Source organism: Lissotriton helveticus, chromosome 12 (assembly GCF_964261635.1).
Source record: "Lissotriton helveticus chromosome 12, aLisHel1.1, whole genome shotgun sequence".
In the NCBI taxonomy this organism is placed as follows: domain Eukaryota; kingdom Metazoa; phylum Chordata; class Amphibia; order Caudata; family Salamandridae; genus Lissotriton; species Lissotriton helveticus.
Genome location: NC_136073.1, coordinates 575,346,325 through 575,370,248, shown reverse-complemented (window position 1 = coordinate 575,370,248; position 23,924 = coordinate 575,346,325). Strand labels below are relative to the sequence as shown.

The 23,924-nt window shown below is 44.4% G+C and overlaps 1 protein-coding gene across 6 annotated transcripts in view; it reads right to left on the bottom strand.

Annotated features, from left to right (window-relative positions):
* Window positions 1–3,103: 3,103 nt before the first annotated feature.
* The window catches only part of NDRG4 (NDRG family member 4), an 898,768-nt gene continuing 877,947 nt past the window's right edge, over window positions 3,104–23,924 (bottom strand). For 3 of the 6 annotated variants that reach the window (XM_078670547.1, XM_078670544.1, XM_078670546.1), the window contains exons 16-17: window positions 16,510–16,548; window positions 5,529–5,817 (exon numbers count right to left, since the gene is read on the bottom strand). In XM_078670547.1, coding sequence (XP_078526673.1) covers window positions 5,663–5,817; window positions 16,510–16,548 — 194 coding nt within the window. In that variant the 3' untranslated portion in view covers window positions 5,529–5,662. Of the gene's footprint in view, window positions 5,818–16,509; window positions 16,549–23,924 lie in introns of all 6 variants that reach the window. The other 3 variants (XM_078670548.1, XM_078670545.1, XM_078670549.1) reach the window with 2 other exon arrangements.

Here is a 23,924-nt window from a genome sequence, read left to right as displayed (position 1 = left end):
TAATATCCTCTGTGGAAGGGAGCTAATGAAACCAACAAGGAATACATACAAAAAGGTGACTGAAGATAAGAAAAAGGAATGAGGAAATATGGCCTGGGAGGATCTGGAACAAACTGGCTCACTCAAAGATTGCCAAAAATTCTGGGAAATAATTAACCGCCCATTGTTTACAGAATAGGTGAGGCAGATAGACTCACTGATCCTAGGTAAAACATGGGAAGCCCATTTTGCAAGCATTTTTAATCCTTTACATAGAGGGTCAGAGGACGAACTAGGGGAAATAGTCATTGACCTAACTTTAGCCACCAAACTAAGTCTATCCATTACAGTGGACGAGGTGGAGGTTGCTCTATCACAGGGCATTTGTCTGAAAGCCCCTGGCCCCAGTGTGGTGGCCCTTGACCTTTTTAAAAATAATCTTAAGCTGTGGGCTCCCTTGCCTACGAATGTCTTCAAAGCAGCCATTACTGGACCATTGCCCTCATCATGGAAGGAAGCAACAGTGGTCCCAGTCTTCAAAAAAGGTGAAAGAAGTGACCCGGGATGCTTTAGGCCCATTTCATTGATAGATGCCATGGCTAAGGTTCTGGACAGGTTACTCCTTGCATGCTTGGGAGATTGGGCAGCAGAAAATGGATCATGTCCAATACTCAATATGGCTTTAAGAGAGGGCGGGGTACAACTGAACAATGTCTTAATCTATCTCTAATTATCAACAAGCACTTTCGGTCCATGAAGAGCTCTATCTATCTGGCCTTCATAGACCTATCTAGCAGTTTTGACACTGTCAACCAAGAGAAATTATGGGCTATGTTGGAAGGCATGGATGTGGAAAAAGCGCTAGTAACCCTGCTCTGCAGGCTTCACTCCAGTACCACAGTCACAATAAGATATGGCAGTAATTGGGAAAAATCTCATCCAATTATTTCTGCGGAGGGAATCAGGCAAAAATGCACCCTAGCCCCTTTTCTGTTTTTATTTTATACAAATGGGCTGGAGGCTTTCTTATTAAGTAAGAAACTTGATTTTCCCAAATCGTCAATAAACCTGTCCCGCTTTTATATTATGCAGATGACACGGTTTTATTAGCAAGGACAACTACGAGTTTGCAGAAATCTCTTGAAGCTTTTACCAATTTTGAGACCTCTCTTGATTTAAAAGTAAACTTTATAAAATCATACACAATGGTATGTGGTCCTAAAACAACAAAAACTAAAACCTTTACTGTGCATGGTAAGAAAATAGAAAAGGGCAGTAATTTCTCATACCTGGGCAATCTTTTTAACAGTCAATTGACATGGGAACCACTTTTAAGTTTAAGAGTGCAGCAGACAAGTATGGCGGTAGATGCACTATTCCGTTTTGCTTGTAAATGGGGGAATGAGCCTGTGAAGGAATGAATTACCCTTTATAGAGCCAAGAGTCTTTCTATTGCCGTATATGGAGCTGGGGTTTGGGGATACGCTAAAAGCCAACAGCTTGTAGTAATGGAAAACAAATTTATGAACAGATTATTGATGCTACCGAAAAGCGCACCTACCCTATTCTGCCATATGGAACTTGGTTTAGAATTGATAGAAGACTGTATAGGCAGTGCCCGGCCCCTTTGCTTTTATGAGTCAAGATATGGACCTCAGATGATTTAACGTTTTCACGTGATGTTATCAAAGACTGCCTAAAATCAGAAAATGTTTTAAAGTTTCCATGGTTTTAATATTTAAAGAGAAAATACAATGCGATTGGCTTGGGACACTTTTTTAAAAACCCTGAAAGAATTCCCCTGAATGCCAAAAGTATTATCAAGGAGACGTACTGCTCCAGGGACAATAGACTTATTAGTCACCAACATGGCGATATGGGAGAACCCTGCTTGCTTCCTGCCCCTACACAATTTTATCTAACATTCTCTATTAAGTCCCAGTTCCGATTTTATTTAACCAGGTTTCGTTTATGCACCGCGCACTTTTTGCTGGCGTTTCCTCACCAAGGAGGGTGGTCAAACATGTTTATGCCATGCTCATGTGACAATGCTTCCGCTCAAAGCACTATGCACTTTGTATTACTTTGCACATTGTATAAATAAGAGAGAACTAGATTTCTGCTCCAATTATTAAGGAAAATTCGCCCTTGTTTGTATATTGATGGTTTTAACTTTTTACTGTCACTGGCTTCTGCTGAAATCTGTACTGCAGCAGCTAAATATAGAAACGTATTAGAGACTATTAGCGTTACAGTCAGTTGTTTACATTGTTCTTACGTAAAAGCTTAATATGATATAGTTGCAGCTTACAAAGTGTTCATTTTGACTCTTACTGTGATTTTTGTATGTATCTTATTTTAAACTTTTTAATCTGTAAATCTTTTTATGGTTCTCTGAGGCGAAATAAAGTTATTCTTGACTTGACTAGTCCTTCTCCCTTATAGCCAGTTACTAGTAGTCTGAAGCATTTAACAACAAAAAAGTGTGGAACGTGCCAACAAAATCTATAAAACACTGTACTCCACGAGCCACAGAATTAAGCGCACATTAAGACACATCCTAGAACTTATGATTTACACCACAAAATGACAATAAAGAACGTTTTGATGCTAGGGACATTTCCGTTCAGAAATTGTCATATAACTGGATTAGGGCACCCAAGGGGACAAAGATTTGAGATCTGTTCCCTCCTTGCATACAAAATCAGACGACTGCCACTGCAAATCACCCAGCTGGAATTTGCCCAGCCAGGCGGGATACACTAGAATGGTAGTGTAAAGTGAAGGCAAGGTAGTGTGGCCTACGCTTCAAGGAGAGAATACGAGGCTCTCAAATTGCTTCACGCACATCCTTTGACAAGCACCAGTGAAGAAACTGAAGTTAAATTACCATACATTTTACAAAAATAGCAAAACTAGAATTCCAGGTTCTGCTTTCTGAGGAACATAACAATTTTCTTATACTTAAAGCCCAAACAAATTCACAACCTGCACCAATCCTTGTAGTCACACAACTAGGTGTACTGAACTTATTAAATATCTCTTCTAGAAAGGGGGCATACAAAGACTGGAAATTGTCAAAAAAATAGATGTTTCTAACATCTGACACGGAATTCAAGCTCACTCCTGTTCAACGATTTCTTTATTTTATTTTTTAAATAAGTGCACAGTCATTGGACATGGATCTCAACTTGACAAACATAGAGTAGTACAGGACTTCTATCACGTTGTCTCGCTTTACGCTCCTACTTAACATCACACCTTTTTTTAAAGAGCAAATACGAAGAAGCAGCAATGCAAGATGGGTTAAGCAATGTGACAGAGGCACACAAATGCCACACGCAAACAGACACAGACAAAGCTTTCATATTCTGAGTGTCTCAGGGCACTTCTAACCTGACTAGCTCTGTGCAAATCTAAGGGGGACGCTCCACACCACAAGCCGGGCCATTCAATCATTTGTGTGGGAGTGAAAAAATAATAGATATTAATCAGGAAAATAACATAACTGCATTTTTAGGAATGAGGCTTTTTATGTTAATCCGCATATATACTTGCACATGCTTTTAATTTATTTCTGAATTCAGGGTTTCTAGTACATATGGCTATGCGGTTTAATATTCCGGATGTCTAATATATAAAGAGGAAAGAAGTCCACATTTCAGCCATTTTGGATCCAATGACCATACCACACAGATAAAAGCTTCGCAGCAAGGTACCCGCTCTCCATGACCATGTTGGCTTCCCTTGTTTGTCAATTCTTAGAGGAAACATCTTTAAAATGCCTTCAGAGGATACCAGACCACAAATGACAGTTGCAAAGATGACAACTAGTTGCTTTCAGTAGTATGTACACACTAATCCTACCTGAGTCCATGAATCCCACCCCGAGACCACGTGAACAGATCTGAGCTGTTTGGAACAATTGTAATTGTGCCTGCCAGCAATATAGGTGTCGCAGTGCCACATTTAACGAGCTTGAGTGCTTCCCATTCTGCTTTCGCTGTGAGAGTCAACAGGGTAGCGTGACGTTTTCCAAGCAATCTCCTACTCTAAATTAGCAAAATGATCTACCATATGATAGAAAGAACCTTTTTTATTGGAAGCATCCAATTCCATCTTGAGCATCCAAGATTTAAGGTTCCACTGAAAGAGAACAAGCATTTTGAAAGTCTACCCATTTCCTTACAAAAAGGTTTATGCAATAAAAGAACAAAACCTAAAGTGCATCTAATATGTCCGGATTTAAGATAAACCATTTTTCAATAAAAATATTTTCTCTTTTACGTTTGTTCACTATTGTCTCAGCAAGGTATCCTGCTGCTGTTGACTTGGAAATCTCCAATTTCGAGGTGGCTGCTACATTATTTTTAGTACAGTAGAGAGTGGCAGGTTTGATAGTGTTGTGTGTTTGAGGAGATGGCTAATCCAATCACACAGAAGGCCCGTATAATAGTGGTATCTCAGAACAAATGGTATTAACTAGAATGAGAACAGGAGAACCAGTGGCAGTCACAGAAGGTGACTAAAGACTGCATTCCCCACTTCATGGTTCCACTGTAATTACTGCTTGTTGATGCTCCAGTAACCATTACATGATGTGTGACAGCAACGTTATCATAAAATTAACTCGAACAAGGGAAATTGTGTTCCTTCAACCTCATTTTGAAGTCCTTGCAACAAAATAAGTTCCTTTCTCTCATGTTGTGCTGGAGTGCAGGGTGGCTTATCCCACTCTCTTTGGAACATATTCATACTTTTAAGAGCCCTTTCTAGTAAAACAAAATAATTACATAATTTAAGCAAAGACACTGGAAAAAGACTACAATGGCAAATCTCCATCCCATCAGAAAGGAACCCTGGCTGCCTTGAAACAGAGCATTTCTCATTTTAGGATATGACGTTTTCCCCTTGAATCCAAGTCTTAAAATGAAAAAGTTAATTTAGGGTTATTTCCAGAGTAATACATATTTCAATTATTTCAAAACAAATGGAATACATTTTAGAAAAACTCCCATTTATAATTCCTATTAGTAGAGACCAACTTAAATAAAATATTTGACAAATCAGGAAATACTGCTGCTGTATTGCAGCAATCGCATTTAAAATACAATTACGACTGTCTCCCCAGTCCTTGCTGTCCCAGTGCTCATTCTGTGCATAACATATACATTCATCTCCCATTCTGTAGCTTGTCCAGTAAACAATAAGGTCTAATAATCAATGAAACTGTTTGATAAGGTCAACTACAGGGTACTTATCTGACTTTCAGTAACGTGTTTACGTTATGACTATGAAACCCCCGTCTTAGATCTATCATAATATTATTGTCATCGTGTTTCACACTAGCAGAGTCATTATCTAAACACTAATCAATTACAAGTGATAAAAACTGAGATACAGGTGGATAAAATATATTTTCAAAGCTCAAGTGGAGTGCGGCGGGGAGGATTAGAAAACCAAACCACCACCTTTCTGTGAATCCAGTGCCTCAGCCTTCAGACTGGACCTCCTGCCTGGACAAGGATAAAGGATATTGACAAAGTGCAACTCCAAAAATTACAAAACTCAGCGACCCGACAAAATAGTTGTAGGAAAGAGCATAGAAGATGGCTAGATGATGAGATGCTGTGGTGTTTGCAGAGAAGGAAGCCACCGCTGGTGGGACGCGTTGGATGCCACTTCAGCAGGACACCTCCATGGTGTGGTTGATCTGCCCCATAGCTTCGCTGCTCTCCGAGTGGGTGCAGGTCCTGGGACGGGCACCGTCCATGGAGTTAGCACTGGTGAGTGAAGCGGTGCGGGAGCGGACTAGGCGGGTCATGCTGGCCGAGGGCACTGGGAAAAGAGAGGAAGGGAAAGTACCAGGGAAGAAAGAGAGAAACAGAGTTAGAGAACGATGAAGGAAAAATAAAACAAAAGATTCATGGATGGTTTTAACCCTGCACATTAGCAATGGTGGTCATCTAAAAAAACAGACCCAGAGTACAAAATGTGGACGTCGTGCTATTGAGCTGATCTTACTTCCTTGTGGATCACTGGAGCATACAATCCTTAATTTGTGCAGAGAGATAAATGGTTGTTCTCTCTACCCCTTCTTTGTAAAGGAGGGTTGATGTCTCACAGGTTTTAATTAATCTAGGAGCCACAGCCTAAGTGATACGAAACTCTCAAACTGTAAAAGCACTAGAAAATAATTTGGTCTGCAAAACCTCTGAAAAAAGAAAGAGGTATGTTGTGAGTTCATCGTATCGTTCTAAGTAAAATGTGGGCTGGAGTATAGAGTTAAGTAGCTTTACTCTACACAACAAGGATATTAAAAGCAGGGTCACAGGAAAACGATTGTGTGGCTACAGCATTTTCTGCACAATGAACAATTTACTCACCTTTGGTAAAACTCTTTCTGGTAGATACTCTATCTAACCGCAAATTCCTCACCTCCTAAATATTTTCCATGCGACAGACTGGATCTGGAAACTTTTGAGCAGTGCCTCGGCCTGCCAGTAGGTGGCATCCGGTGGTGCTGCAGTGTTCGGCTCCAGAAATGACATGCAGAGCCGATATAGGATCCTATTCCTAAGCACTGATGTCAGTTGCTTTCGTGGCTGTATGTGCCCCCAGACACAGAGCCCCAATAGCAACCTGGCATTGACCAGACTTAATAATGGATAGAGCCTACTTCACAGAAAGGGGACAATGGGTGTGATGGGGAAAGATGGTGGTGGGTGAGGAACTGTGTTAGATAGTCTCTAATAGAAAGAACAGATTTCTCTCCTTCTGAATAGATACCAGCGCTGTACGTATTAGGAGGTGGGCACGTAAATTGGCTCAAACCAAAAAACCTTGTACAAGCGGGCAAAATACTAGGGCTGGGCGGAATTGGCGTAAAACCTCTACGCGGAATTATGGTAAAAAAACACGGTGTGGGAAACGAGCGCACATCCTGAGGGTCCGTGTGCCCAGGACAGGGGTCCCTCGTGCCTGGGCAGGCTCCCCGATATCCCCAGCCTGGCTGGGTTGAGAAGCAGGGACTGGCCCCGGGGCCGGGATTTAGGTCAGGGCGTGGGAGCCCCCGTCCTGCAGCCTGCCACGTGTCCATCTGCCTGGGGCAAGGGTCCCTGGTGCAGAGCCCCAGAGCCCTGCAAGGGCAGGTGGGAGCCCTACCACCATGGCTCAGCTTGGGGCGGGCAGATGGGAGTCCTTTCGGGCCCGGCCATCTGGACGCACCTTCCTCTTCGGCCATCTGGTGGCAGGCAATGCTTTCCAATGGGACGACCAGATGGCCGGGCCGCCCTGGAAGTCCCGATGGGGGCTCATTCGCCTCCCTGATCCCAGCCAGGGCTCCAGGAGGTCGGACACCTGAGTCTCTCGATGCGCACGGGTTCCCAGACAGAGAGGTAGCTTTCTCTGGATTGCTAGGAGCAGGGTATGCGGGAACACCCCTCCCGGGCTGGAGGTTCTTTGCCAGGGACCATATGGGCTATGCCCGGACAACAGCTCCCATCCTTCAGGGGGCTCCCTCCTTCGGCCCACAGCGTGTCAAAGTGCCCAGGATGGGCTTCATGAGTCCTGGGCAGTCCTCTCCGGGCGTCTGATCCCGAGAGCTCCAGTGGTCCTCCCCGTCCCTGAGGCCCAACCGGGGTCCCTGAGCCCCCCCCCCCCCCGTGACTCGGAGCCCCCAAGCCCTGCGTGGGCAGGCGGGAGCCCTACAACAAAGGCTTGGGGTGGGCAGATGGGAGTCTTTTTGGTCCAGGCCATCTGGTCGCACCTTTCTCCTCAGCCATCTGGTCACATGCAATGCTTTCCAATGGGGCGACCAGATGGCCAGGCCGCCCTGGAAGTCCTGATGGGGGCTCATTCGCCTCCCTGATCCCAGCCAGGGCTCCAGGAGGTCGGGCACATCTGGGCCTAGGGTCCCCCGAGTCTCACGGTGCGCACGGGTTCCCAGAAAGAGGGGTAGCTTTTCTCTGGATTACGAGGAGCAGGGTATGCCGGAACACCGTACCCGGGCTAGCGGTTCTTTGACGGGGACCTGATGGGCTATGCCCAGACAACACCTTCCCTCCGTCCGGGGGCTCTACCCCGGCCCACAGCGTGTCAAAGTGCCCGAGACAGGCTCCATGGGTCCCGCGAAGACCTCCCCCGGGCGTCCGGGCCCGAGAGCTCCGGTGGTCCTCCCTGTGCCTGAGGCCCAGCCGGGGTCCGCGAGCCCCCCCGTGACGCGGAGCCCCTGAGCCCTGCGTGGGTAGGCGGGATTCCTACCCCAAAGGCTTGGGCTGGCAGATGGGAGTCCTTTCGGTCCAGGCCATCTGGTCGCACAGTTCTCCTCGGCCATCTGGTCACATGCAATGCTTTCCAATGGGGCGACCAGATGACCGGGCTGCCCTGGAAGTCCTGATGGGGGCTCATTCGCCTCCCTGATCCCAGCCAGGGCTCCAGGAGGTCAGGCACGTTTGGGCCTGGGTCCCCCGAGTCTCTCAGTGTGCACGGGTTCCCAGAAAGAGGGGTAGCTTTCCTCTAGATTACGAGGGGCAGGGTATGCCGGAACACCGAACCCGGGCTAGCGGTTCTTTGCCGGGGACCAGATGGGCTAAGCCCGGACAACACCTCCCCTCCATCCGGGGGCTCCCTCCTCCGACCCAAGCGTGTCAAAGTGCCCGGGACGAGTTCCATGGGTCCCGGGCAGTCTTCCCCCTGGCGCCCGGATTCGAGCTCCGGTGGTCCTCCCCGCGCCTGAGGCCCGGCCGGGGTCCCCGAGCCCCCCCCCCAGAGGCAGAGCCCCAAGCCCTGCATGGGCAGGCGTGAGCACTACCGCGAAGGCTCGGGCGGGCAGATTGGAGTCCTTTCGGTCCCGGCCATCTGGTCGCACCTTTCCCCTCGGCCATCTGGTCGCACGCAATGCTTTCCAATGGGGCGACCAAATGGCAGGGCCGCAATGGAAGTCCCGATGGGGGCTCATTCGCCTACCTGATCCCAGCCAGGGCTTCAGGAGGTCAGGCACGTCCGGGCCTAGGGTCCCCTGAGTCTCTCGGTGCGCACGGGTTCCCAGAAAGAGGGGTAGCTTTCCTACAGATTACTAGGGGCAGGGTATGTCGGAACACCCCTCCCGTGCTGGCGGTTCTTTGCCGGGGAGATGGGCTATGCACAGACAGCACCTCCCCTCCATTCAGGGGCTCCCTTTTCCGGCCCATGGCCTGTCAAAGTGCTCGGGACCTGCTCCATGGGTCCTGGGCAGTCCTCCCCTGGGCGTCCGGGCTTGAGAGCTCCGGTGGTCCTCCCCATGCCTGAGGCCCAGCCGGGGTCCCTGAGCCCACCGGGATGCAGAGCCCCCTAGCCCTGCGTGGGCAGGTGGGGGCCCTACCGCAAATGCTCGGGATGGGCAGATGGGATTCCTTTTGGTCTTGGGCATCTGGTCGCACCTTTCCCTTTGGCCATCTGGTCGCACCCAATGCTTTCCAATGAGACGACCAGATGGCTGGGCCACCCAGGAAGTCCCGATGGGGGCTCATTCACCTCCCTTATCCCAGCCAGAGCTCCAGGAGGTCAGGCACGTCCGGACCTAGGGTCCCCTGAGTCTCTGTGTGCGCACAGGTTCCCAGAAAGAGGGCAAGCTTTCCTCCGGATTACTAGGAGCAGGGTAGGCCGGAACATCCCTCCCGGGCTGGCTGCCCTTTGTGGGGACCAGATGGGCCATGCCCGGACAACAGCTCCCCTCCGTCTGGGGGCTCCCTCCTCCGGGCCACAGCGTGTCCCGGGCAGGCTTCCCCTGTGCATTTGAGCCTGGAAGCCCTGGCTGGGTCCAGGGGCCCTGCCGGGCCCCTGGTCGGGTGCTCCGGCACTGGGCCCTGTCCCCCGGTCTGCCGCTCTGCCAAAGGCCCGGGATGGGGTTCCGTTGTGCCTGGGGAGCCTCCCCTTGCTTGGCTGGGTTCAGGAGCTCCGGCTGGGGCCCCTGAGGGCCCGGGGAGGGTGGCCTCCCCACCCCAGGCTGAGTCCTCTGTCCTGCTGTGTGGCAGGGTGCCAGGGATGGGGTCCTTTGGAGGCTTCCCCTGCGCCTCTGGGCCCGGGAGCCCCGGCTGGGCCCTGGGCACCGCTGGGTCCCGAGTTGGGTGCTCTGGCACTGGGCCCTGTCCCCTGGCCTGCTGCTCCGCCAAAGGATCAGGACGGGTGTCCGTCGGCCCCGTCAGGCCTCCCCTGCTTCTCAAAGTGTCCGTGGGCCCCAGGTCGGAGGGCCCGTTGGGTCCCCCTCGCAGCATTCATGGCTGGGGCCCCGGGCCCCCCAGTTCCATGGCGCCCGCTCACTCTTTAGTTGGGGCACAGGACGACCAGATGGCTCCCCTTTCGAGCCCGGTCATCTGGTCACACGCAATGCTTTCCAATGGGGCGACTAGATGGCAGGGCCGCCCTGGAAGTCCCGATGGGGGCTCATTCGTCTCCCTGATCCCAGCCAGGGCTCCAGGAGGTTGGGCACATCCGGGCCTAGGGTCCCCTGAGTCTCTTGGTGGGCACAGGTTCCCAGAAAGAGGGGTAGCTTTCCGATGGATTACTAGGGACAGGGTATGCCAGAACACCTCTCCCGGGCTGGCGGTTCTACCCTGGCCCAAGAGCTCAGGTGGTCCTCCCGTGCCTGAGGCCCAGCTGGGGTCCGCGAGGACCCCCGGACGCGGAGCCCCCGAGCCCTACGTGGACAGGCGGGAGCCCTACCGCGAAGGCTTGGGGCGGACAGACGGGAGTCCTTTTGGTCCTGGCCATCTGGTCGCACCTTTCCCCTCGGCCATCTGGTCGCACGCAATGCTTTTCCAATGGGGCGACCAGATCGCCGGGCCGGCCTGGAAGTCCTGACGGGGACTCAGTCGCCTCCCTGATCCCAGCCAGGGCTCCAGGAGGTCGGGCACGTCCAGGCCTAGGGTCCTGAGTGTCTCAGTACGAACGGATTCCCAGAAAGAGGGGTAGCTTTCCTCTGGATTACTAGAGGCAGGGTATGCCGGAACACCCCTCCTGGGCTGGCGGTTCTTTGCCGGGGACCAGATGGGCCATACCCGGACAACACCTCCCCTCTGTCCTGGGGCTCAATCCTCTTTCGGCCCTAGGTCCCAGTCTACAGCGACCATTGACATTCATTTACACTTTGTGCTTTTTGGTGCTATTCCTACTTAAAACTTTACAAATCCATATCTCTTGTTCCCCTTGTTTCATTTTTGTCATTTTGTGTATTACTTTTTATTCCATTTTCTTATTTCAGATGCATTATGACTTTATTACTGTTTTGGTATTCCATAAAATCCATAAATACTTTACACATTGCCCAAGTTAAGCCTGACTGCTCTGTTCCATAGCTACCAGGGGGTTAACCTCAGGTTAATTTATTGACTTTGAGGGTTCCCCCTGACAAGGGTTGTGATTATTCATTGAGGTAAGTAGTGACCTGCCCCAGATAATATTCCAATGATTTACAGTACTGGGTTATTCATTGCATAAAGGCATACAGTGGTAATATACTCAGCACAGTAAGTGAGTTATGCCCATTCTGACTAATTCAATCCTTTTGAACAGCTGATTATCCTGAATCAGGCTCTTGTCTGCTCTTGTGTGCAATGGTAAATAGAATAGGGTCATGAAGTCTCTCTGCCCTCAAATTTCGCCTATTCCAATATTGGTCAGAATAAAGGTTTTATTCTGCCATGTCATTTTAATGCATGGAGATAGAAAATGAAGGAACCAAAGACATTCAAAGAAAATAAATTAAATATAATTTTCTTAAGTCCAACACTTCACTGAGATCGCTCATTTAGGCACCCTGTTTTCTATTTTACATGTGGAATATCTCCATGTAGAAGCCCTGTGTTTTTCTGAGGCACTCCAACAGGATCTTTCGTTAGGTACATCACCATCTGCGTTGTTCCTGCAAATCTCCTTATGATCTTCTGCTGTGCCCACTAAGTTCTCTCCTATTGTCCACTAACCACTTATCTGCTGCTGTACACTAACCTGTGCACTCCATTGCTCACTATTTTATGCCTCTTGCATGCTTCCCTGCTGCACATCACCCAGTTTTATTTGACACAACGAGGTATGTATGACTGTTGGTCTGTGTTTGTAAGCATTGTATACTCACTAGAATAGGTACTGACCACTTACTTATCTAACACATTCAGGTTGCAAAACTCATTGATTCACTAGTCTAGCATCCTGAATGAAGTAGACAAAACAACAGGAAGCCTGTACTTGTTTTAGTGTGTTGAATAATTTGAAAGGAAGACGTCATGACCATACTTTAAATGTGTCCCTATACTCCTATTTAGAATGGGAGACTTTGTGCAGGGTTGCCCTTATGTCTGCAGCATGGAGTACTTGGTCGTTGCATGGATGTCTGTAGATCAGATGGCCTGTATAAATGTATATCCGTATCTTAGTTGGTCTGTGAGCCGGAAAGTGTCTATGTCTGGAGTCTGTGCACAGGTACCTGTATACCAGTTAAATGGTTGTTTGCAGACGTTTTGGTCTATACAAGTATTTTGGCCTTTTCTATATGCATGAATTATACAAAAGCCCAATTGAATGGCCTTCAATGCTTATTTTAGAAAAGTAATGGTGGTGAAGACTCATGCCATTTTGACAATGATATAACCTCACTACATCAACAGCAACTCCAAATGTATGAGGATCAAAGGCTTGTCCACATTTGTCTGGGAACTAAGAGGAATTCGAAAGCAAAATCCCAGTTTATCTGAAACATAGACCATTGTATGAAGGAAAGCTTTCTGAACCTTAATGGTGCCATACCTAAGATCCCTACTGCTGGCTGCCTCATCAGACAAAGCAGTCCAATTTCCGAGGCTCAAGAATTGAAAGCAACTGCAACACCGTTAAAGAAAGGGAAAACACTGGGGTCTAGTTTGATCTGAATGTTTCCTTTGCACAGCACACTTCACAAACCCCCACTGCCAGTTAAAGATGTTCAAAAGAGTTGTCTCTCTCCTTAAGAAACTATAGATCGAGCTCACCAGTGTGCTTGTTCTCTCCTAGCTGGAGTTCTGCACTGTAATGCATGTGTTACCAACAAAAAAAGGATTCCAGTAGCTTCCAACAATCCAAAACCAAGCAGTCTGGCTACATCTCAGTTAAAAAATAAATCAGATCACATCACCTCAGCTGTGAAAGATCTTTAGTGGTTCCCAATGGACTATGGCTCAAGTTCAAGGGGTGTGGAATGGTGGTATACTTACCTAGACATGTATAGCCACAACTCCCACCATTCCCTCGACTGATCCTGCCATGACCCTCCAACATGAGCCAACAATTCTATAAAGGAGCATCAAGAAGCTGCAGCTATCCAGTTCAAGGGGATATGACCAATCCAGAGTTTACCATGGGACACTTGTTGATAACCAGCTCTTCAACAGAAACCTCCGGGCAGACCCTGGGCTACAGTGTTGTGGGACTTTTACAAACACATCAGATTGGTAGTGAAAGGGAAGCCAGCTGGGGGAAGATCACAGGCTGGAGCCTCGGAGTAGAAGGCTAGTTTCAAAGTGACTGGGAGGGATCTTGCCTGTTTGAATGGTATGTGCACAGTCCACTGCTTATCTGAGAAGACAAAGGTAAGTAGCGTGTACAACTGACTTGAAGCTCTAGTCCTCAAGTAGAGCTTGTGTTCTTGAGTAGTTGTAGGCAAAGAGCTGAGGCCAGCGACCAGTGACCTAAGAGACTGATAGGCTGCCAGATCATTCTGTGAAAGGTATGGGCTTACATACACACACACTTGAGTTATTCCCTTTGAGTGGCACAGGGGAGGGGGGCAGGTAATACTCAGTCTGGGCAGACAACTATCTCTAATACCATTGATGACAGCTGAACCTGACAGAGCTGGTAGAGTTTAAGTCTGTCATGTTGAACTCAAGAAGCCTACATGCCACACTGGCAGGCACATTTGTAGTCATACAAGAGCTAATTAATGAAACAATGTCAGTCAAGCAGGAAAATTACTTGGATTTTGTGGCTTATAATCTAGACACTTGGTTGCACTGAGATTGGCAGATAGAAAGTCATTAAGCAGGCACTAACAAACAAATTAGATAAGTAAACAGGCATGTGCTCTAGAAATGAGAATCATGTGGGACAAAAAGGCACACAGGAGAGTAATGAAGAATTTCTAAGACTTCCATAAAGGGTTCTCTGAAGGTGGAACAAGATTAGAGGATAGAAATGGAGGGCAAAATAAACTCTAAGCATGTTTATGAATCTAATAAAAAATGATTTGTGAAGTGTGGAAGCAGAAGACTACCTGAAGATGTAAGCACAATGAAAGTGAAAGTTAAATCCCTCTTAGAGAGGGCAAAGGAGTGTGAAGTGTTGAAAACACAGAAGGAGGATCTCACTGTAATTACATTGATGTGCTTGGTATTTCTGAGGAAGTAGAGGGCCATAAAGTGGAACCATTCTTGCAAGACTGGATTCAAAGTGAGTTGAAATCTAGAAACTATCACTTTTTATTTTGGTGGATCAAGCACACAATGTTGCAGTTTTTCCCCTAATACATTGTAGCCGCGGTGCTTAACTTAGATGCATGCTCTGACAGAAGCTTGGTCTCTTTTTGAGGCCGCCACTCAAGATTAAAATAACTGATCGGGATTGGCCAAAACAGAAAACGCAGTAGTGGCCTTATATATAATTCATAGCTACTGTTGAAGTTATTTCTGGAGATTTTTCTTTTGCTCTCTTCTAGGAGAAAATGGATTTTGGGACGTATTATCTCAGAAATTCTAAGATAGATACAAGCAATTTCGAAGCATAATGGGTGTTGAATTTAAATGCCTGGAAGAGCTGACAAGAGTTTTAGACAGATTCTGACAGTTACTGTTCTTGGCAGTGACCAAGAAGGGGAGAGATGAGGTTTGGGGGGAGGGTGGGCTTGCAGGTTGGGAAGTCTCTTTCTGGGGATAAACATAGCCCTAAACAATTATAAAACGTGTAGATAGGAGGCATGGTGAAAGTTAAGAGACCCATATAATTGTGTGAAAATTCACAGCACTGGGGCATACCTAACCGCACACAGCCACTCACAATTACACACACCTGGTTCTTTATGGGCATAACAAGTTCGCAAAAAAATCAAATAGGGAGTTATCTTATGTAACATAAGCCTTTCACCTCAGGCAGTTGCTACATAAGTAGCAATGGGAGGATTGCTTGTGTGGCATAGGTGAACGTCAGAGTCTGGATAATGATATGTATTAATAGAAGGACTGCTCCTATAAAAAAAATTTAAACAAAGAACCAAACAAATAGAAGGACTGCTCATTTAAGGTATGATTGTATATCCGGTTTTATGCTCCTACTTCCCTCTTAAAATTGGCTCAGCACTGCTGACCGCCAGGCAGCATAAGAAGGCGAAAAAAAGTGTGTTTATGCCCAGCTCACTGATTTGTTACCATTACATATCACAATGCCACTGGGTGCAATTCCCCTTCCACTAGTTAGGGAATCCCTCACTTGTGCCATCTGAGGGGGCAAGCTTAGGGTTGTGCTACAACACATTGTGGTTTCTTTTGAACAATTAAAACTTTTTAAGGCACGCTACTGTGCGAGGAATTATTCTCCAAACAAAAAAGGACACTTCAGTGTAGAAAGAAGCAGATGTGAAACAAAGTCCACAGCTAAAAGGTTCCCCATTACCAAAGAATTTTAAGCAGCAATACAATTTTAAGGTACTTTTCTAAAATAGGAAAAATGGCGCATCTCATATTTAGCTGTACTCTATTTCCTAGCTCACCTTAAAGAAATAGTTATTTGATTTGGGGGAAAGGACAGTTTAACAGGAGGAAAATGCACTTGCTGGTTCTACTTTAGGTATAATTATTAGCGAGGAAGAAGAAATGCATATGGCTGCCATAGGCTCTATGAAATGTATGATGATAACAGATGTCTTAAGGTTGATGTAAGAGAAAGAGATATACTAGGGCATGCTTCTCTCTGCATCTACCTATGGAGAAAAGCATGTTTCTTGGGATAGGTTAAGTAACCAGGAATGCAGGCAATGTGTTTCTTGGGATAGGCTAAGTAACCAGGAATGCAGGCAATGTGCAACAATGGAAGACCTTCAGGTGCCTAAATGCCCAGAAGCCCTTCTGACCACTGCTCTATCTGTTAACTCAGCAGTTATCATGCAAACATGTCTCCCAGTGATTCACTTGCATCCCAGCACTCACCCACACAGTCCCCAGGCAGCGACATTCATGGCACATGCACACCTTACAAGACCAACAAGTAACTCCATTGACAATTGGCCCAATAACTGTTGGAGCTATAATTCTCACATGCCTCTGAGCTTTACTGACTAGGGATGTCCCAGAAACTGGATTAAGATTCAAATATCGTAAAACATTCATCAACGATGCACATGGATAAGGGAAAAAGAGAGGACGTGGGACAGACAGACATGCAACATTCCAAGGGATGCAGTTGTGTGAATACACTGATCACAGGTGGTAGTGTGCGGAAGAATAAGTGGGAGATGAAAGCACCAGGGAGTACCTGCTCCTACGCTCTGCCTCCGATCCTTCATGGATGCAACTGAGAGAAAGACAGACAGACAGACAGACAAGAAAGGGAAGAGCGGGAGACAAAGAGAATGGTTCATTTACAGATGACTCCAGAACTCTCCTCCTCTACAAAAGCAAGAGACACTGAAAAAAAGAGTGACAAACATGAATGTAAGATAAAATGGAAACACCCAGACATGCACACTCTTGCTTTTACCAACACTGATGTGGGGAATGTCTCTAGTTAGAATCACTATTGTCACCGTCTCAAAGGGAAAATCACATGCTTTCTTGGAGGGACATAGAGGAACACAACTATTCTAACACTGATGTGCTAATAGAGTGTCAACCACTGATAATGTAGCGTGTATGTTTGTGAAAGGAGGTGGCATGAGCAGATTACAATTTTCTAAGGTCAAATAAATCTGGACAAAAGCGTCCACAGAATGGAGCAGAGTTTTCAGTGCAATATACACAGCTTAGTATACCTTACCCCATAAAGCAGACCTTTGAGCTGTAAGCATAAAGGGAAACAGTTACTTACCAGTAACGTTGGGACTCCTTGCTCACAGGCTTTATTATATCACTGCCTGTAGAAGTAGGACTACCAGCTGGATAAACTCTAAAGACTGATCTTAAAATAGTTTAGACATTGGGGAAAAAGCCTAAGCATACCCGGCACAGGAAAAGGAAGGGAAACAGAGGCTCTTTGACACGTTTGACACTGACCTCAAAAAGTGGCGTTATAGGACAAACCCTCCAATCCTTTACAAGGATCTCAGAAAAAAGAAGCCTGCATTTCGAGGTCTTTCAGTTTAAAGATCAATATTCTGCAGTCAAATGTTGGATAGGTGATTTTTATTATGCTTAGTTCAGGAGTTATTCATAGGGCAACACGTGTTTCATGACAAGATGTCGCTCCATCTGGGCCAAAAGATATATACTTCAATATTTAGTGGGAACCTACTGACATTCCAATGCGGAATAAAAAAGATAACAGAGAGAAAAACAAAGTTCGAAAAATAGTGAGAAAGCAACAAAACATTTAATTAGTTGATTTCCTATAATCTTCATTCAAACAATAACTGAAATATCCTTGTAAATAGATGCAGAAAGCACAACTAAAACAGGGGTGGGGGGAATAGGGTCGAAAGATACTATTCCCCAAATATGTTTAAAAAAAACGTTTTTAAAGTGACAAGAGGAGAACCCAGTATCAGAAAATGATTAAGTACGACTAAAATCATTAGATAATCATGAAAAGAGGGAAATGAAGCCAAAAATAGTCACTTTTATTGATTTAAGAGTGGCATTCGACCTGGTTCAGAGGGACAACCTCTGGAAAGTTCTGGATGACTATGGAATCCCAAGGGATCTACTCTGAATCTTGAGGGTACTTCATGTTGAAAAATATGACAGGGTAATATGGAGGGGGACATAATGGACAGAATGGACATTAAGCGGGGAGTTAGGCAGGAATGTGTCTTTGCACCCACTCTCTTTAATCTCTATATTAATGGAGCGGTCAAATGGCTAGCCCAATGAAGACATGATGCTCCTAAATCGGCAGGTGTCTCTCTTTCTTTACTAAAGTTTGCAGATGACGCTTTACTTTTATCAAGAACCCTCATTGGGTTACACAAAGAATTAAATGCTTGCATAGCCCTTTGTGCTAATAGGGTATTATAAATGAACCCATCTAAATCAAAGTTCATGTCAATAAATCCCCATAGGACCTTTAGAGGGAAGATGAAAATAGATGGGATTCCCCTAGAATAGGTACCACATTTTGTTTATTTGGGTGTCAGATTAATGGATAATTTGACACATGGGTTGATACGGGGTTATGTAAACACAGCAATTCTTACTAAGACCAATAATACATTTTTTAGGGTCCTTTTTAACTTGCCTTTGAGTAAACCTCTTATACCCCTAAGATTTGATCTGGCCTTAAATCCCATTAATATGTCCATCCTGCTTAAACCCATGGTATATTGGACTTTGCTATGGTCCAACTGTGGAGCTGACACCATATCAGAAATCACTAAAAGAATTGATAGCTCATGATAAAGAAATACGTACCTTATGGCTTAAGCAAATTAAAAAACTTACAGGTAGTATTGGGATGGGGGAACTACGGAGAGCCCCAGCATATATAGTTAAAACCGATGCACAGAAAGTGAAACAAATGTATTGGAAGGAAGCAATGTACCAGATATGGAAAGGCCATTCTGATGGGAGTATAACAGGACAGTTTATCAATCATAAATCGCAACCTAGGTTTGAGCCCTATATGGACAGAATGTTTCCCTTCCAAACCAAATGTTTATATGTTCAATTCAGATGTGGACTACTTCCATAAAGAACTCACACCTCAAGGTGGGACAAATGAGGCTCACTTTCGAATTTCTGATGTTAATTGAGGCTAGACTTGATTTATTGTGACTAACTCCAGATGTCTAAATTTTATGATGTAATATTTTGAAGATTTTTACCTGATGATTATATGTATTGTTTTATTGTGTTTTATGGATGATTATGATTATGAAACTTGTATGGCTTATACCTAGCAGCAGTCTGTGCAGGTAAGAGCGGTGGGGGGACGAGGGAAAATACATTTTTTATTTCATTTTCCCTCGCTATCGTCTGTTGAAATCTCCCCTCACCCAGCCCCACCACTCTTACCTGCACTGGCCGCTGATACTTTTACCCGAAATAAAGCTATTGCTACTACTACTCGTTGCCTCAATCTGAAAAGTGTCTTAGATCACTCTTAAATCACAACATTTACATACAATGATATTTTTATGTTCTTTCCCTAAAACTCATTTGGGCTTACAATGTACTCTCAGTGTTTTATTTATCTTTTTAGGTCACAACTAATGCGATATATTCAACACAATCTTTTCTTCTTATCATGTTATACCCCCTATTGGGATTACTCACTTATTTTGTGATAAGCTATTTGGTATTCTTAACAGGCTGATCTAGATTTTTATGTATATTTGTCATCTTTTCTGTTACTCGCTCTCCTTAGTTTTACTCTTCTGTTTTTGGCTTCACTCCCCTTTTTTCATGATTGTTTAATGATTGTAGTCTTGCTCAATCAATTTCTGATACTGGGTTCTACTCTTGTCACTTTAAAACCATTTTGTGTTTAACACATTTGGGTGATAGTGTCTTCCGATCCTATCCTCCTCGTTTTAGTTGTGCTTTCGGTGTCTATTTACAAGGATATGTCTGTTGTTTTTTTAATGAAGATTATAAGAAATTAACCAAAGGTTTGTTGTTTTCTCACTTTTTTAAAACTTTGTTTTTCTCTCTGTTATCTCTTTGTTCCCACATTAGAATGTCAATTGGTTCTCACTATGCCTTGTTTAACAACATTAATAGTGAAATATATAGCTTTCGGCCCTGATGAAGGGATGTGTTGTCGTGAAACACGTGTTGGCCTATGAAAAAATCCTGAACTAAAAATAATAAAAACCACCTATTCAAAATTCGACTACAGAGTATTAATCTTTAAGTTGAAAGACCTCGAAACACAGTCTGTTGTTTCTGATACGCATACCAGTGTTCAGGCCCATATTTATGTTCCTAAGACTTTTCACGCTAAAAGTTTTTGCAGCTTGTCAGTCAATTGCATTCGAAATGTAAACATCGGATAAAGAATCAGAAATAAAAAAAGTTGTATTTTTTACGAGGAGCGTCAGTTTAAGAAATCTTTCCTTAAGAGTACATCTGGACCACACTCTAATCAGAAGTAGCGGAATTGCAACAACCAGTGACGGCCAATGTAGGTCTAGGAGTGGCAAATCCAAGGCAGATGTTTAGGATAACACTGATTACGTTGATTTTTGCTATACAGATTAATTTGTTGCGTATTTATTGTTTCTGAATATTCTGAAAATGTGACAGGGATCCTGTCCAATCTCTGAGAAAACCTCTACTGAAAAGGGCCTGGAATCTCCATATATGTAGAAGATTGAAAATGAGACAGTGGAAACTACAGGACAAGCACTTCCACTACAAGATTGAGTAGGGACATTGTGGGTCCTTCGGTTTCAGTTATCTGTTTACACCTAAACGTGTGCCCCATCCTCTTCTTCAAACAACTTACTGAATCACAGAGCAATGTAGAAAAGAGATGATCCAAATTTGTCAGGAGTTTCAGGCATAGGGTGCACAGGCCAGAATTCTGCACCATACGAAAGTAAGTTCAACTGTGACTTGCAGAATATATTGCTTTTGGAGGCCGGATGATGCTCATGAACTCGCTCACTAGTTGTAGGGTCAGATCACCATGTCTACACAGCTACCGCAGTCTGCTACTAACTGTGCAACAGACCACCCCAGTTACAAGACAAAACTGACCAACAGAGGATCGCAGGAGAGAAATATTCCTCTCGTTCCTAACCCCTTTCAGTAATCACTCTTCCATGTCCGTCCATTTTTTGTTTTTATTCTCCTTTTTGCAATTCTGAGGAAACTTGGGACATTCAAATACCAACATCTGAGCCCATCAACTGAGGAGCACTTTGGGAAAATGAAGAGGGGTTTTTGGGAGATAAGTTACAAAAATGGTGAAATGCACCCTCAACTGTGATTTTGAAACATTGTGACTGACAGAACCCAAAGCCCAATGAACTAATCATGTGTTGAAAATATCTGGTTGCTATATATGACCAGTAAAGAATTCAACTAACTGTTCTATGTACAAATAGGTTGGTTCGCTAAATACAGATTTGGAGTGGGTTGCAATCTGAACTACCTCATGAAAATTCATGAGAGAGGATGCAAACTGTGACTCATTCTGAATGGTGGCCATCACAGGGATGGTGGCCTTCTAAGGTCAGCAGACCACAACGTTTGTGATAGTCTTTCAATACATTAAACCTTTTTTTTTAAATGCACCCTGTATTCCCTAAAGGACACGTGCTGCTTTTAAAACCTAAAAAAATATTTTCATAAAATGTTTGTTTGAGAGATGACTGTGGTCCCCTACCCTACTGCTTTCTCTATAACAATTTTTTTTTATAACATTCCCAAAGGGTAAGTAGTCTCAAGGGCACCCTTTCTCTTTTACAAATGCATCACCACTTCAACTCAGAAGCCAGTAATTTTTCAACGTGTTACTACCTGATTCTGGGTGCAAGCATTGAAATATCTTACACCAAATTGCATTTGGAAGGGACGCATACAATACACTACTTCATACAGTAAAATATTGAATCATTATGAGTCTCAAATCACTGGCACTGTATCAAGGCGTATCATTTCTTACAGCCTCTATCTGATGATGAGACCTGTTTTTATGTAAGTTCTTTTTTAAGTGCTCACGGGCCACAATGCATACTAATTAATGTTGTTTAAATGCCACATTTTATCCTTTTATATCTGTTTTATAATGATTGCTTATTATTAATCATGAAGTCATAGTTGTTTGTTCAATAGTATTGGTTGAATTGGATTATAATGTGTGTTTTTATTGCTTATTTGCACTTTTATGGCTGCTCAGCAACCAAATAATGTCTTTGAACTGAAAGGAGTCTCAAATCACTTTTAGAAGTTGGTTAAAATGTTAAAATTCCTAATATGGCGTTAGTACATAGTAAAAAAAAGTGCTTCTGCAGTCGCAAACAAAGATTCAAACTGTTTGCAACTAAAAAAATATTTAGTACATGTGACCCCCAATGTATAAATTGATTCATTTTTCAGTGACTGCTCAGGCAGTTACTTGAGGAGTTCCACTGGGGTCGATTTTCTCTCCACTATTTTCAATTATTAAAGGAATCCTGTCCTTTGAATGTGTATATTGTATGCATACCATTGACAAAATGTCCTGAGGAAAGTTTCTGTGAGGGCTTTTGAACTTGTAATTGTTATGTTTGTTTACAGATAGTGAAAAACTGGATGACTAGTAATGAACTCAAACTCAATGTTGACAAGACACAAGGAAAAGGTTACTTACCCTTTAAGCATCTGTTTGTAGTGTGTAGGGCTTTAGAGTCACATACTACTGTCATCTTATGTGTGGGCTCAGACACTACAGCTTGATTTTCTTCAAAATTTCGAGTCACAAGGTATGTTGTGACTCCTCCCTTTGTCCACAATGCACATCAGCACTGACTCCACCCTAGATTGTTTTCCTCTCAGCAGGTGAATAGGGAAAGTGGAGTGTAGAGTAACACTAATATTGTAAGCCTTGTGCATTAAAGTGGAATAAGTTAAAACTTCTACCATCATAGCCAGTTTCCGGGGAGGAGGGTGGGCACATGTACATCTACTTGACAACAAAGGGAGAGATAGGGAAAAAGGAAACGCTCTCTCAGTCCCCAAACAATTGCACATAAACAAGAAAAGAGAGGTCAGATCAATCTATGGTCGATCACTTGAGAAATCTCTAATAACCACAAATTATGGAGTCAAAGCAGAATAAACACACCCGATTTGGGTGTAAAGAAAGCCCTCACACACCGACCTAGTCAGTGTCATGCTTCATCATCGGGCCCCACCAAAGAGGCCGAGTGCCTCTTTGGTGTGCTACGACGCCAGAAAGACTGTGGAGCTGGTTGTGTGGGAAGGGCGTGCTCTAAATTACAGTGAAATTATTAAAAGTGCCTTGAAAAGGTATCAAAAAATAAATTTTAATAAGTGATCCGTAAGGCACAGAACAAAGAGTATTATGTGTCTGGATTTATTTGCCAAGGTTTTAGGATTGGTTAAATACAGAAAATACTCAGATAAATCATAGTCAACATGTTTCTGCCATATGGGTGGTTTGCATTTACCAAGGCATTCGTCAGGACTAAACCCTGGCGGTATGGGCTCTCTAATCACCCACCCTAACCTGGGGACGTGAAAGTGAAAATTATAAAAGTGAAAAAAGTGCTTAAAAAAGGAAGAGTAAATTACTCATTCCAAAAATACTCCATAAATTTAGGAGTGTTACAATAAATTTAGGAGTGTTACAGCACCTGTAAAGTGAAAGACAAAGACAAACAGAAGACAAACATAAACATTATTAATATGAGCCTTTCTGAATTATCATAGTGCTCCATCATGTGTGGCTTGAATAGTGTACCCAAAGTAAACACTGATTTTAAGCACCATCCAGATAGCCCCTAGAGGATGATAGCGGATAACTCTGGGAAGTGACGTGCTAAAGGTGTCTATTTACAAGAAACGTTCCAAAATGGGGGGAGTTTAAAAACACAGAAATGCGTGTACTCCTTATGAAGGGATCAATGGACCTAAAAGGTCTGTGCCCCTCAAGGTGGTATTTAAAGGTGGTACTCTCACTTTAAAATGGGGCGCTACTAGCACCATGGGTCTCGGGAGGGGATCGGAGCGAACCTAGCACATCCTAAAAGAAAAAAGAGGTACAGTTGCAATTGCATGTGCACG